Below are 14,403 nucleotides of genomic sequence, written 5' to 3'. Positions count from 1 at the left end.
TATTGTACATTAAGGGGTTATGCCTAGTCAGCTTTCGAAAAAGAAGGCGATTTTTGTGATTTTTTTTTACCGGATGACTCGTCGTCGTACCTACGCATCGCGTCGCGGACGTCTTGTCCGCATACGTATAGGTAGTACCTACGTACGTATGCACGTACCAGTGTAAGGTACGCAGGTATACGGATTGTCTATGGGGCACAGGGCGCCTCGCAGTTTTCGCCACGATAGAAGGTAGCGAAGATACTCCATTCGAGAAGATGCTATATTTTGGTTTCTGATGTTGTTAACACGGTTAGTAAGGGATATGCCGGTCAATACTAGCGCCCCGTACTATGGCCAGTGCCGTAAAAAATCTGAGTCGGGCCCCGAGCATGCTTATATACGGTCCGCGATAAAAAGACACACAGAAACGAATAAAGACGAAAGCCAGCGACGAAACGAGAAATTGTATTGCACGGTTAAACACTTGAAAGCCGTACAATCTTACGTTTATTAAGTATAGAAGAATATTTATATTATATCCGTAGGAAACAAAAAGCATACGACCAACAAAGAAAAAGTGGAAAGAAAAGTGAAATAATATGTGAAAATGTCTGAATAAAAAGGCGCCATTAGTAGGGCGGGATACATTGGGTATCTGGTACATTGTAGTATCCTAGTATAACTAGTTAGGGGTGGGCTTGGCCCTCCCCAAAACGCGGAATGGCTACTCCTAGGGGGAACTATCGAGATGAGTAAAAAACATTCGTCTGTTGAATAATCAATAATTTTTTATTCAATGTACCTACTGTTTGTTTTAATGTGAAATAAAATGTGTATGTATATAAAGATTTCCTCTACCTATAAGAAAGGGGTGGGGGTGGGGGTGGGACCTGCCCCTTCACCCCCACAGACAAAAATGGTAGTTACGCCAATGGCGCGATATCGCGCGAGTAGATACAGGGCTGGGAATGAGAATCGTGAGATGCACTGCGGCAATCGAAGATGTCGACGATTTTATGATTTAGGAATACCTTTATTCTACCGCGGCTTCTATCACGCATGTGTGCGGTTTATACTACTTAACGTAATACTACGTAATTAACGCTCAAGACAGACGGAAACTGTGCATTCGTTCCGCAAGCTTTCGCGAGTTATAGGTACATGGCGTTGGTGTATAGGATAATTTGTATGAAACGTTCCTTCGCCTTTGCTAGACCGTGATTTCCGAATCGCTGATTTCGGGAATTTCACGATTTTCGACCGTATTCTGCGATCTATAAGCGTTTATAGCTCAGAGCAACGTTAACCGATTTTGCTGAAATTTTAGACATGTATACAACTTAGATTCAAGATCTACAAACGGGTTTTTAGAATTTTCATTACAGGCTCGGAAAAAAAAGTTTAAAAAACGACATTTACTATATTTTTTGCTATTCCGACCAATTGGATTTTTTTCAAAACGACGCAACACGTCACTTAGCAAACTAATCTTTCTAGCTTCTGAAGATTAAAAGTTGTAAACTTTCTTTCGTCCGCCACTGTACATCTCTCGCTTGTTAGATGTTTGTACAGGCAATCTGTAATAATGCGGTGCAGTAACGCGTGCAAGGCGTAGGAATTTTTCTTGAAATACGCAACATAATTTTTTTAATCACGTTTACTCGCAAGTTATGCCTAATAGCGCGTGATTACGTCGTAATTGGAAAGTAACGAACGAGAGGCTCTGCTACGCACAAGTTTTCGGAGAATGTACAATAGGTAGCTACCTACTTCTTATTGATAGCCGACCATTATAAGTAGGTATATATCAGTACGTAGGAAACATACTTTCCTACCTAAATGACCGCGCCCCTGTACTGCGCGGAGTATGTACGACCAGTACGGTGGCCAATATCGTGGCCTGGTAGTCTCGACCCTCTGTCAGTTTTCCTAGTTTCCGGTGCAAGTCCTTTCCCTCGATACCGGCGATTTCTGACGCCGTGCCGGCCGGCTTCGGTCGACCCGTGCCGTGTCAGCCAGTCACGCAGCCAGCTAGACGGGCACATTGCTCCATGAGTAGTATTGGGTACCTCGCCTAGCATAGCGTATACACGTAATACGTTTGCGTATATGTATGCTTCCTCCCTCGCTGCTGTCGTACACCTAAATGTGTCTACGTACATTGCGGCGTTTCCGATGATGCGGCGGTGTGTTGTATAGAGACTGACGACGAGACTACAGCAGGAGCACCCTGGACTGCGCGCGAGTTGAAGCAGTCGACTCGGCGCGCATCGCCAGTGGGGATACTGGAACGATCTTGAGGAAGGGGGTGCCACCGTGTGGCAGCGACGCAGGATATCGCAAAGTCTGACACAGAGAGCCGGCAGCCAGCACCGCGAGTGTTGCTGCCGAATTTCAGTTCTGTCGTCACGTCGAGACGCAAAGACAAGAGACACTCGTGAATCGTAACCAGGCTCCTGCCCGTTACGGCGGGACCGTCGTCGCATATTTTAAAGTTGAAAAGGCACGTCTCCATCTACGTTTTCAGTGTCTGCCGGGACGCTCAACGACCCTCTCTCGCATCCCCCTTACGTCGTTGCATCGGTGAATACACCAGTCTCCTGACACTCTTTCTGTAACCCGGCCTCCCCCCGTTTCATTGCCCAACCCGCCGCCCTCCTCCTACGCTATCACTCCTCTTCTTTGTACGCGGCGTGATTGTACACGAAAGAGACGAGGCGTGGTGAGGTGTGGTGAGGTGTGGCGAGGCTCGTCGCGGCAAGACGAGGCGAGGCGGGTCGAGTCGAGTCGAGTCGAGTCGAGTTGGGTCGGGTCGGGTCGGGTCGGGTCGGGTCGGGTGGAGCAACTCCGAGCTTATTAGACGAGGAGGCAGACTGCCGGGAGACAGACTGTCTCCAACTTGCACTTGGACTTTCTCCGACAGATACGGCTCTCGCCGCAGCATCGTACTTTTCGTGGAAGGACAGGCCTTCTCGGATACAATATCGAGAGATCCGGAAGCTAAAACAGGGGTCGGACGTGCCACGTAAATAGGTAAGCGAACAAGGCGATATCTTTTAGTACAAGTTAAAATATTCGAGCAACATGTATGGTCGGTATTTGACAAAGTTTTCTCTTTTTGAGTTTTGTGCATAGAATTCGTGAGCCAAATTTGTGAGCTGTGGATGGATGGATGGATGGATGGATGGATGGTGAGTGGGAGGGAGGGAGGAAGAGAGGGTAGGGTTGTTACTAAGGGGTAAACTGCAGTGCCGGCGCTCGGTGGGGTGACCGCTTGACACTTTTACTCCGACTTTGCGTACGTGCTCGTGCGATTCGTAACGTCATCGTATTTCCTTCCTTTCGGCACGATCGGATTGTTCGATCGGTGTTGCGATCGAATATGCCCTCCTATAAAGCGGTACAAGAGGAATTTAAACATTTGTCGTTCTTGTTCGTCCGATTAAATCCGCGAGTTTCCAATCCAACTTTCAGGCTCAAAAGATTTCACCTGCCGATTGATTTTCATTGAAATTAATTTTACCCGAGGGACTGAATCCCAATCGCGACTGAGAGAGAGAGAGGGAGGGGGGAGAGAGAGGGGGAGAGAGAGAGAGAAAGTTCCTGATGTCCTGTTTTCTAGTCGGCTCACCAGAATTTGGATCAATGATCTAAGCCCGTGCGTCGAGTCCCGGGTCCTGCGCATTGGACGATAGGACACGGTCCTACTGCTTTTCAGCAAAAAGGGTCGTACAAATCCTGCGCAATAACCGGCACCAACATTGTCCGCATAAACTCGCGGTGTGACAGCGCCGTGCCTCTCTCATAGAATTTCTTCGAAATTGCCTTGCCTCGGTAAGATTCTGTTGTACATGTACATTTCATATCCGTTCACACGAAGGCTGCCGAACTCGTATCGGTCGTTACATAATCATTTTCAAAAGCTCCATCATTGACCCTCTTACGCAGTTTCGATGAGTGCGCGCGCGGTACTTGACGAAATTTTCAAGGAATCTCAGCGACGTTTAGTTTACTACAGTTACGCATCGTAAATTGTGAATGATAATGTTATTTTGACGTTTATACGATTCGAGGATGAAAAAGCTCGATTACAGAATTGTATAGTAATTAATTTGCAAGTAGATTCTAATATTCGATGAGAAAAAGTACTGCATCTTCGAGTAGACGGGTACAAGTACGTCGCTACAAAGGTGTGCAGGATCAAATGATTTAGATGCGTAACGTGTTTCGTATGAAAACTGTTGGTAATAAGAATAATATGTACATGAAATTGTTATAGGTATATTTAGCTGAACGTCGGTCAGCTTCCGAAATACATGGATACATACATATATTTCTAGAATTCCCTTCAACTGTCGCATTGCTGCATGACACGTAGCGCGCGCGCACACACGCACACACAGGGGCTTTTTGCACAAGACACTTTTGTAACTTGCGACTTGCGCGACTGACATTTCGAACATGATCGCTCGCACTTGCTTACGGAAGGACAGCATTGATTTGAATAATGTGAAAGGAGGTGAAAAACTGGTGAATACGTTCGAGATATTAGTCGCGTGCTATAGATCTACGTCTCGTGTGAGGAGACCGATACATGTATGTATATACATGTACCTATTTTAGTATTACTGATTTCACGAGTCTGTTTCTTCGAGCAAACTTACTGTGCTCCTAACGCTCTACATTGTTACGGTACGCGTAATCTATTTATTTTACAAAATAATGCAAAGTGAATGCGGCAACGAATTGTTTGTATGGACTTGGTACTGAAACGAAAAACTGACCGTCAGGCCCGGGCCTTCGGAACGAAAACCTCCACTGTTTTCCCGGTCGGTATAGGAAATACGGCTTTAAGGAAAACGGAGAGTCCGTACGAGATACAGAGGTGGGCGACCAGTGGAAAACGGAGGGTCCGTACTAGAGGGGCTAGTAGAAATAGGTCGTCATATGTCAGACGTTGCGTCGTAAGAGTGCGACAGTGTGGTCACCGTACTCGTAATGATCCATCTCCGAGTCGTAGTTATCGATTCCGAGAACAGAGCTTTTTCTTTCTGTATCTAATGGTTTAAAGCGGACAAGTTTCTTAGATCTACATAGAGTAAGAAGAAATTGAATGTTAAACTTGATAGATTTTTGCTTGTTTTAGCAATGAGTACCACAGATCCTGCTGGCGAGGGCGGAGGGGGAGGGGGAGGGGGAGGGGAAGCAACTACGATACCATCGACAAATGTTGAACAAAATACATCTCCGGTTACACCGGTGTCCGGCAGTGCGATGCCACTGGGCTCTCAACAGCAACATCCACCGCCGTCGCCTCTAAGTGGTTGTTACCTTCTCGTTGTGCTTCCAGAGCCACATACCGCGCAACATAAAGATCTCATCTTGAACCGACTCTCGAAAGGTGAGTACCTGCTTTGCTAAACCAATGTTCGTCACCTTTTTACGTCTCCGTTGTCCTTTCTTCCTTTCGTTTTTCTCCCTTTTCGAATGGGTTAGCAGTCTTTTATTCATAAGAATCATTAATTTAAGAAAATTAAACAAACGCGACGGTTGATTTAACGCAATGTAGGTTTTTCTCTTCGCGTAAAGTCAACTATACTTTACATACGTGAATAGAAAATAATTTTGTCGAACGGTATTTTGTAGATGTATCGCAACATGGTATTCTCACGTATTTTGCAATTAAGATTACGACAATGGCTGCGATTCGTCAGGTCACAATCACAATCACAATCACATTTTACGTCCGTGCGTGAATCCAAGCGGTAACGGTTTTTGTCCCCCCTCCCCGTTGTTGCTAGGCGGTATTTAAGCGGACGTTGGTTAGTAAGAAAATCGGATGGTAATACGTGAGTCGTTTATTCGCCACTGCGGTAGCATACTAACAAATTTTAAGGGACGCAAAGTGTGTCACTACCTACATACGTATATGTAGTTACAAATATACGTAACAACTATGTTTTCGTCGCGTTGAAGAATTTTAGCAACGTTCTTTTACTTTACATCATAAAGGATTTACTGTTTCCGAATGAAATACTTTTGTATTTTGGCGACACTTGTTATTATTCTTATATATCTTTGCGGTTGAGATGATCACCGCGGGATTTACCCTCATCCTTTAGGTACTACGTAGGGTTTAAAGGACCCAATTACTGTCACCCTAAGCTGTTTTACTTAAACTAACGAATAAATGTTGTCAAGTGATACAATTGAAACTGTTATTTATACGATACAAGAAACAGCACTTAATTTTTTCTCAAGCGGATTAATATAGGAGAGTGAAAACGATGACTTGCTTACTAGCGAAAGAGAAAACTAGGCATTAAAGAAAATGCTGTAATTCTAATATTTAACCTATTAACGTAACAACGTATAATGTAATAACGATCGGAATTCAGCGATTCATCGAGTCTTTTTATTTAATAATTGGGTGACAGTGATTGGTACAAGGGTTTCAAGCATTTTGGTATTACTGTCACAGCAGTAATTGCTTGTGTACATGAGACGACATAACCTTAAAATGAGATAAACAGTATTAGGGGTGTCAGTAATAGATCCCGAAATATATTTTTCAAATTCATGAATATATACATAAAAATCGATGTTTTAAGATCCAAGTAACAATATTAAAGAATAATAAATAACAAGAACAACGTATACTTTTAGTCTATAAGTACAAAACTATAAGATAATGTGAGAGTGATCGGTTAAAGTGTGAGTAATTGGGTCCTTTACCCTACATACATACAGAGTATGAAAACAGTGATGACGAGTGTCTGGGTTAGGTCTGTCTGCTGTCCATAGGGGAATATACATATACATGGGGGAATGTACCGTTGGCAGTCAGACGATAAGATTCGCCGTTCATTATCCGAGCTTTCGTTCTAATTATTCCTACTATCCGGCTGGACACTGGACTTTGATTGAGTTGCCGTTTGAGAATCACAAGCGAGAGAAATAGGTACATAAGTAAACTAGGTGTTTAAACTTTCGATTCTGTTCTGTTAGATGTTGTTTCTCTAAAAGCAACGGTAAAAATACATGGCGAGAAAGGTAAGTATGTACAATGAGGAAAGGCGCCAATTAAAAGATAAATATAGAGTAAAGGAATTATTAAGCAATTAAAAAGATTGATGAAATAGAGAAGAGGCGATGAAAGGGTAAAAAGAAAAGAGTTGAAGCAAATAGGAAGAAATTATAGGAGGAAGAAAGAATGTGTAGCGATAGGTTGGCGCGACATGCGCATGTTAGTAGTAGACATATATGTATGTACCATCAGCCTACAGCCACTATCCCCGCAGTCTTCGGGTCTTCGATCAATAATCCACTCGGTTCGTAGCGAAAACTGTCGCTAAGCCGAAATGACGATATTACTTCGTCATCACCCTCTCGCGTGGTTAAATGAATAATGATTGCATGTACGTGCTTGTGCATTGTACATTAGAGTGGACCTTATTTTTCGACCATATAATTTGTAGCACGCAGTGCCGCCCCCTAAAGTTGGTCCATTTTATGAAAAAATAATTTATAGAAAATTTGACGTGGTATATCGAATGCGAAGTTTTCAAATAGGAGTAACTGCACGCTGAATGTAAAGAGTAGCTAGGTTTCGGAAAATTTCAATGAAATATTAGAATATTTTAGGGAATAATATAACACCTTACTTATTTAATATTAAGTTTTGCCCATATGTGCATTGAAAATCATTTGTTTAATTTGCACAAAATACGACTACTTCGCCCCAACTGGCCCGTAACAGCACCGAAATATGACATAGGTACGACTTTCGACACCGACTAGACTACTAGACGATGTATGTTATAGAGCAACCATGTATGATATTTATCGACAGAAACGGCAGCGTTAGCATTTTTCGATAAAGCTGTAGGACAGAGCACAAAGTTAGGAACGGTGGATTCGATTAATGTTGAAGCCGACAAATCTTGCAAAAATGCTTACAATTACTCCAAATGACGTAGAATTGAACATTTCAGATATTTCTCAAGGTTGAGAAAAAAAATGAATTTTTAAATAAAAAATCCTGCTTTAGGGGATGATGAGAACGATTTTAAATGCGGATTGGATGGACATCGCTCGAGGATTGAAAGTGGTTAACCCTTCCGCGCCGAGCGTCGTGGAACGATCCCAAATAGCCTAACGTCGGATACATCCGTCGTCCGCAAAATGGTCTAGAATGCCTAGCGTCGGATATATTCGACGTCCACGAAACGATTCCAATATATATATGTAATATGTATAGCATCGCCGTCGCGAAAGGGTTAATGACACTGCTCACCGTGGTGTTAAACTTATTGACAAAAAATGAGGAGGAAAAAACAATATAGGTATATTACTATTAAAAGACGTATAAAATATTTCAACGCGAAAAAATACTTTCATTTTTTACTTCTCTAAATATTCCTTTTTAGTTCTAAACTTACTTTCTTGCATTATGTATATTACGCTACAAATTATAGTATATAGGTATTTCTTATATCTAGTGGATTGTTTAAAAAGTAAAATCAAACTATCTTTGTCATTTGCGAATATATTCTGAAGGTTAATTTTTAAGTTTTCAAGGTCATGAATTTATTTTTTAAGTCATCTTATATTTCGAGTCTATATTGTTACAGGGCGTATAGAGACAAATCACACTGGAGAAAAAGAATTTAGAAAGAAAAAATCTTTCAAGTTCAATGTGCCACGTCTTCCTCTTATTTGATCAACTTGGTCTTTTTCAGGGATTATTTTCTTACCCAATGGAACAATTTTAGGGGGCGGCGTGAAAAAAAATTGTTAAACAGTGTTGTAAGATTTATAAAATATGCAACATCGTGTAAGTAAATAAGAAAAAGTGCAGAATATCGGCACAAGTTAATGTAAGGTACCTAATATCGTGGTAATAGATTGATGATAAGGCGCGTGGAGGTGTGTGTACGCACATGTATTCATAGATAGCGTACACCGGTATCATCGATACGTACCTAAGATATATAGGAAGGCATGCTTGAGGCATGAATCATGATTGAGGACGTGGGGCTGGGGAGCATCGAGAAAGTTGCAGTTACACGATGCCTGTAATATCCGGAAGAAGACGCGCATAGAGGGACGGTGTCTGCGTGCACATTAGGGTTAGGTTCGGGTTAGGTCTTATTTACTCTTGGTAAATTTCTTTTTCAACATTTTCTTCGGGGCACCCTCCAGAATAGTTGCAAATAATAAGAAAAAAAATCTGCGTAAAGATGCCTCTGGGCCCTCAAACATTTAAATAGTTATTTAACAGTTCGCAAAGTCTAATTTTAAATAAAAAGAGACGTGGAACAACTTTTTTTCTTCTAAAAAAAAATGGAATTTTTATTTTCGAGGATTATTTTTTAAAGATTTAAGGGGCGGGGGCATATACCGAAATATCGTTTCTTCGTCCGGAGACGTTCGCAACGGCACCGTTACAGATTCATGGTAGGCAGTACGTGCAACTGATTGTGAGTATAGTAGGTATGTCTAATTTTACCATGGCATTTGCTAGTGATTTGCTCTCTCGCTCACGATGCTCCTCGAGTCGTCGCGAAACTCTGTTTCTCGATTACCTCGTTCTTGAACCTGACCCTTGGACCGATCCACGCGTCATATTTACCGAATGTTCGGTAGCAATTGTACCGATTCATTTACACTGACTACGCAAAAGCAAGAAGGGACAATTATATAGGTGTATACATACACACCTATATCGTATACACAATATCGTCGTATGATTCTTTTCTGGCCATCTTAATAGATTGTTGCTGATTGTAGGAGATGGGTACATCGCGTTGGAATTTCAGGTTCGACAGGTTGTTTAGCAAATATCACTTACAAGGATTATATACTGGAATTTTCATTACAAAGAACACGGAGCCAAGGTTTCGTCGGTTGCATCCTTGACGAATCCTTCCCCGGTCGTCGCGTCGGGTCTTCGCCCTTGCCTGGAAAATATAAATAGATACGGCTGCGCTAGGTCGATCATCCCTCTGTACTATTCTATCGAGATCGCGCACGGTACGTTCACGCACCAGTTTCTAATTTATTCATCCACTGTAGACACTTGTCGTATTTTGCTCGTTCGAGCCAGGGAATTTTGTTTTAAATATTTGGTTTTCAAGCCGATTGCCTTTCGATCTATGCGCTTGACAAATAATTCTACATAGACCCACAGTACATGTGTACACGAACGATGTCAGCAGTTTTCGTAGAAACTTTTTGACCCCGTTAGAAAACAATAGCTTTTAGATTCCGCGACTGTTACGATCCTTTGGACGCTTTTCAAGAATAATTCGGTGTTGCATGACCATGAAAACAATAATGCATCGCATCTGTCATGCACACATTGCGTGCACTTTATCGCCAATAGCATTCTTATCGCTTTTGTACGGTGAATTAAATTTACGTTACAAGTTTCGAAATCTCGGGAATGGTTGGCAAGTTGTAGAAACGACAACGGGAAACCACGTCTAAACATGGATGAGGCGCAAACTTGCAACGTTCTCAGTATTCGGCGTCGAGCGAGAGGAGGAAAGGGAAAAGAAAAAGAAGGAAGACGGAAAGGGAGAGAGGAAGGAAAAAAGTCGATGCAAATTGAGAAATGCGATAGAAACGACAGTCTATGGGAGGGGTCGAAAATGCTCCAACGAAGAAAGTCACGGTTTTGTCTATATTTAGCGCAGTATCGTCAGCTACACTGTTTTTCGAAGTAGGTAGGTGTGCGCGCGCGTCGGAGGCAAAAGCTTCTCAGTTTTTCAAAACCCTTCGCTAGGATGAAGGACTAATGGCAATATCTAGACGTATTAGCGATGTACCTATGTAATTGCGTCGCATTACTGTAATGAAGAAAATATAGTACCATAAGTAATGTCTGTCCAGCTCCAATCTCATTGGCGCGATCCACACTGGCACCGATATCTGTAGGTGTGTGTGTATATGTATTTACTATGTACATATATCGAATACCTCTGGCAACGGAAATGTGCACCGTGCAGGGGCCGTCGAACATTAAAAGTCACGACGACCCCCCGACGTGGCACGGCTTCTCTTCCATCACCTTCAGGGCTTCCGATCAATTTGACATAGCGAGACTGTTGGTTGTGTGGCTCGATGGGACAATTTAAACGGTTTAATACTCATAGTCGGACGGCCGTTATGCCCATGTTGGGATAACTCGTTTCGATTTATGTTGTACGTACACGTACACGTGCCCAGTTCTAAGAAACTCTCGTCATAAATTTCTATCGGTGAAAATAGTAATTCTCTGACTATTCGGAGACATTAATATACGTTAATCGTGGCGCGAATAATACATGGTAGTTTTTACTGTGAATAAGAAAAGGTAAAATTTTGTGGATTCGATAGGAAAAGCACTTGACATTAGTTGTTGTTTTTTCTTGTTCTGCGACTAGCAGTAGAGAACTTTTGTATACTTGTCAAGAGTCAAGAGACACACTGTGCCTCTCTTCGATTATCGAATCTCAATAATGGTTGATCCGATTAATTTTTAATGGTCTAAATGGGTAGCTTGGGTTTGATTCGCATTACAAAAGTGTCTTCGTCATCGTCAAGTGTTGGCAAGAGGGGAGCATGGTAAGGGTGAAGAAATGTGCCAGAGGACAGAGGGTTAAGCTAAGCTGAGCTAAGCTATGCGATTCTAGGCTATGTGATGCTACGTTTTAAAAAAATTAGCTTCGATACATTCTTATGGAACCGTTTCCACCAAAAGCTACGTTAACCGCGTAGCATCGCATAGCATAGCTTAGCTTAGCTTAGCTTAGCTTCCCGGCTTTACACGCGCATAGAGCACGTCTGTCAACATCTGTCAATAAAGGTAACCAGCTCGTGTGGCTGTCTACGGGTTTTGTAAGTGCTTATCCAATTGTCTTGAAGCTTTGCAGGCGTGCGTCATTTGGATGACAAAACAATATTTAAAAAAATAAAATAAATAAATAAATAAATAAAATAAATAACAGTGAATATGCTGGACAAGTTTCTTTGATTTTTGTCTGAAATGGCACTTGTGTAACTTAGGCCCCTCGAAATGCCCTTCAGGAGACCAATTAGACAGGTACAGAGACCCTTGTTTCTAGGAGAGTTTCCAAGAAAAATTGTGGTTACCTTAACTAGCTTCTTTTTCATGGGATTATTAATTTGCCGTTCTTTGGACGCGTATTGGGAGTGAAACTAGGTGCAACCACACACGGACCATCTTTTGATAATGTGATGGTAGTTGCAAAAGTAGATGTTGGGAATAGAGAGAAAGAGAGTGGGTGCAGGATGTGCGACGATCGATTGCTGGCTACCGCGGGACCACGTGATAGGGTGCGGTATTCCTGACGTCATGAAACGTTCCGACTTTTCTCGTTCCCTTATTCCTATTAACCTCCAATCAATCATTTTACTTTCGATCGCTGTTTAAATGTATGAAAGTAGCATTGTAACTCGCTTTCTTCGTCAATTCGGTTGATGCTTGGATATAAACATGGAGGAAGCATGCAATGACACCCTCTCTCTTTTTAACATGAAAAGAAAAACACTGCCGCCCCTGGTGCTAGAAAGAGAGAGGGGTGACCCCGATGTATATCTTTGCCCATTGCATGCTTCCTCCATGTTTATATGCTCTAAGGGTTGATGTGGTAAGTCGGAAAAGGACGGTTCTCGCTTTCTTAACCTTAACCTTAGATTATTCAACCCCGAGCAACCCTCGGTTTATACGAAGCCAACCTAGCGCAGCAGCCACTTGGATGGTTATGACCCACTATGTTACGATAATAATTAGATTGTAAGCAAAACACACAGTCGTGTTTGTCTTTTGCCGTAACTGAACTCTACGGAAACAACTACTACTTAATTACACAAGTACTCGTAGGCTTAGAATTAGGTGATTGGAAGGATAATATAATTATAATGCAACGGATCGAAAACACATCCTATCTAGCTAGTGTGGTTTGTTACGTTGTGTTTCAGGGTTTCTGTCATGGGACAAGGATAGTTGCCACGTAGATTTAGAGAAAGAGCTACTGGCGTTGGTAGCGCAAGCACCCGAAGGAGAAGAAGCTAGAAATGGTATTAATACTTGTATGACATCTTATTATATATAGATAGTACATGTACGTGTGTATCTGTGTATCGATTGTCAGCTTACAGTTGCTCTTGACTGTTACGTCGGTTGAGTCCGCGCGATTTTTATTTATTGAACGGTCGAACGAATGTGTTCCGTACTACATACGTACATACATACATACATACATACATACGTGTGGTCCTGTCGTTTTCTTTCGACGAGACGAATGAAATTTCAGGCGAACGACTGATCCAATACGCTACCGAGAATCTTGTTACGGAAGTTCTCATTCACCCGCAAACCAACACATTATTACAATGTATCCGCAATCTTCTGGCGAGTTTTACGAAACATCGACACATCATACACGCCGGCTATACCTTCGGTGGAAATGGTTCCTGGATACTGCAAGTACGCATGTTTCTTGCATCCTCTAATCTCTTTACATGTAGGATACTGTAATAGAAAGACAGTGCTATTCGTTGATTTGAAATTTATAATAGCCAACGTTTTTTGTATTGGCCGCGAATGTTGGCCAGCCGATTCACGATCGTGCTGAATGAAGCATTATTTTAGGATGGAACCTTTAGCGTTGCCGATTTTTTGGATGCGTTCAGTGAACACGAAGTACAGCGAGTTCTTCGTGCCTACGAGAACAGCGTGACAGTGGACATTCATTGCGCGGGTGTCGGCGAATGGGCAACAAATCGACTGTCGAAAGAAGCTTGTACCAGGTATGCGACGTTCCCACCCTTGACCGTGAATCATGTGAAAATATGTAAGCCTATTTGTTCCGTGTACACACACGCACACACACACACGCGCGTTTGTTGCATTACTCTACAGATCCTGCAGAGTCAGGGTAAATCCTGACGACGTTCTTACCGCTGGGGTGCCAGCTATCACAAGTTTCAGCAATTATATTGGACAGTACTTGGTGGCCCAGACACTGGACCAACTGATGGAGCCGTCCGACGTAGTTGGAAACATTAGATTTAGTCATCCAACCTTATACGTCTTCCCCGGTGGACAAGGTGACGCCGCCCTGTTCGGGATAAACGGCTTTAATATGCTCGTTGATGGCGGTTTCGCCAGAAAGGCCTGTTTTTGGGACTTTACGAGGCATTTGGATCGCCTGGACGCGGTCTTGGTTACTAGGATAAATAACAGTAATGTTGGAGGGATGTCCAGTGTTCTCCGTAAGAAGAAAGAGATGCACGTTTACCCTCAGATCGGTCATTTCTTCTGCAATCTAGTGGTATGTATCGCGTCGCGTCGCGTCGCGTCGCGAATCGAGGCCGATTAAGCTAAGCTAACGATCCATGTTGCGTTGATAT

General features: G+C 42.6%; 1 protein-coding gene across 1 annotated transcript in view; it reads left to right on the top strand.

Annotated features, from left to right (window-relative positions):
- Window positions 1–2,260: 2,260 nt before the first annotated feature.
- Window positions 2,261–14,403, top strand: part of LOC143376116 (uncharacterized) — a 33,945-nt gene continuing 21,802 nt past the window's right edge. The window contains exons 1-6 of the mRNA XM_076826034.1: window positions 2,261–3,015; window positions 5,129–5,383; window positions 12,970–13,068; window positions 13,305–13,477; window positions 13,643–13,800; window positions 13,913–14,324. Coding sequence (XP_076682149.1) covers window positions 5,131–5,383; window positions 12,970–13,068; window positions 13,305–13,477; window positions 13,643–13,800; window positions 13,913–14,324 — 1,095 coding nt within the window. The 5' untranslated portion in view covers window positions 2,261–3,015; window positions 5,129–5,130. The remainder of the gene's footprint in view (window positions 3,016–5,128; window positions 5,384–12,969; window positions 13,069–13,304; window positions 13,478–13,642; window positions 13,801–13,912; window positions 14,325–14,403) is intronic.

This window comes from Andrena cerasifolii, chromosome 13, assembly GCF_050908995.1.
Source record: "Andrena cerasifolii isolate SP2316 chromosome 13, iyAndCera1_principal, whole genome shotgun sequence".
NCBI lineage: Eukaryota > Metazoa > Arthropoda > Insecta > Hymenoptera > Andrenidae > Andrena > Andrena cerasifolii.
Note: the sequence above shows the minus strand (reverse complement) of the source record. Positions and strands in the feature narration are given on the sequence as shown.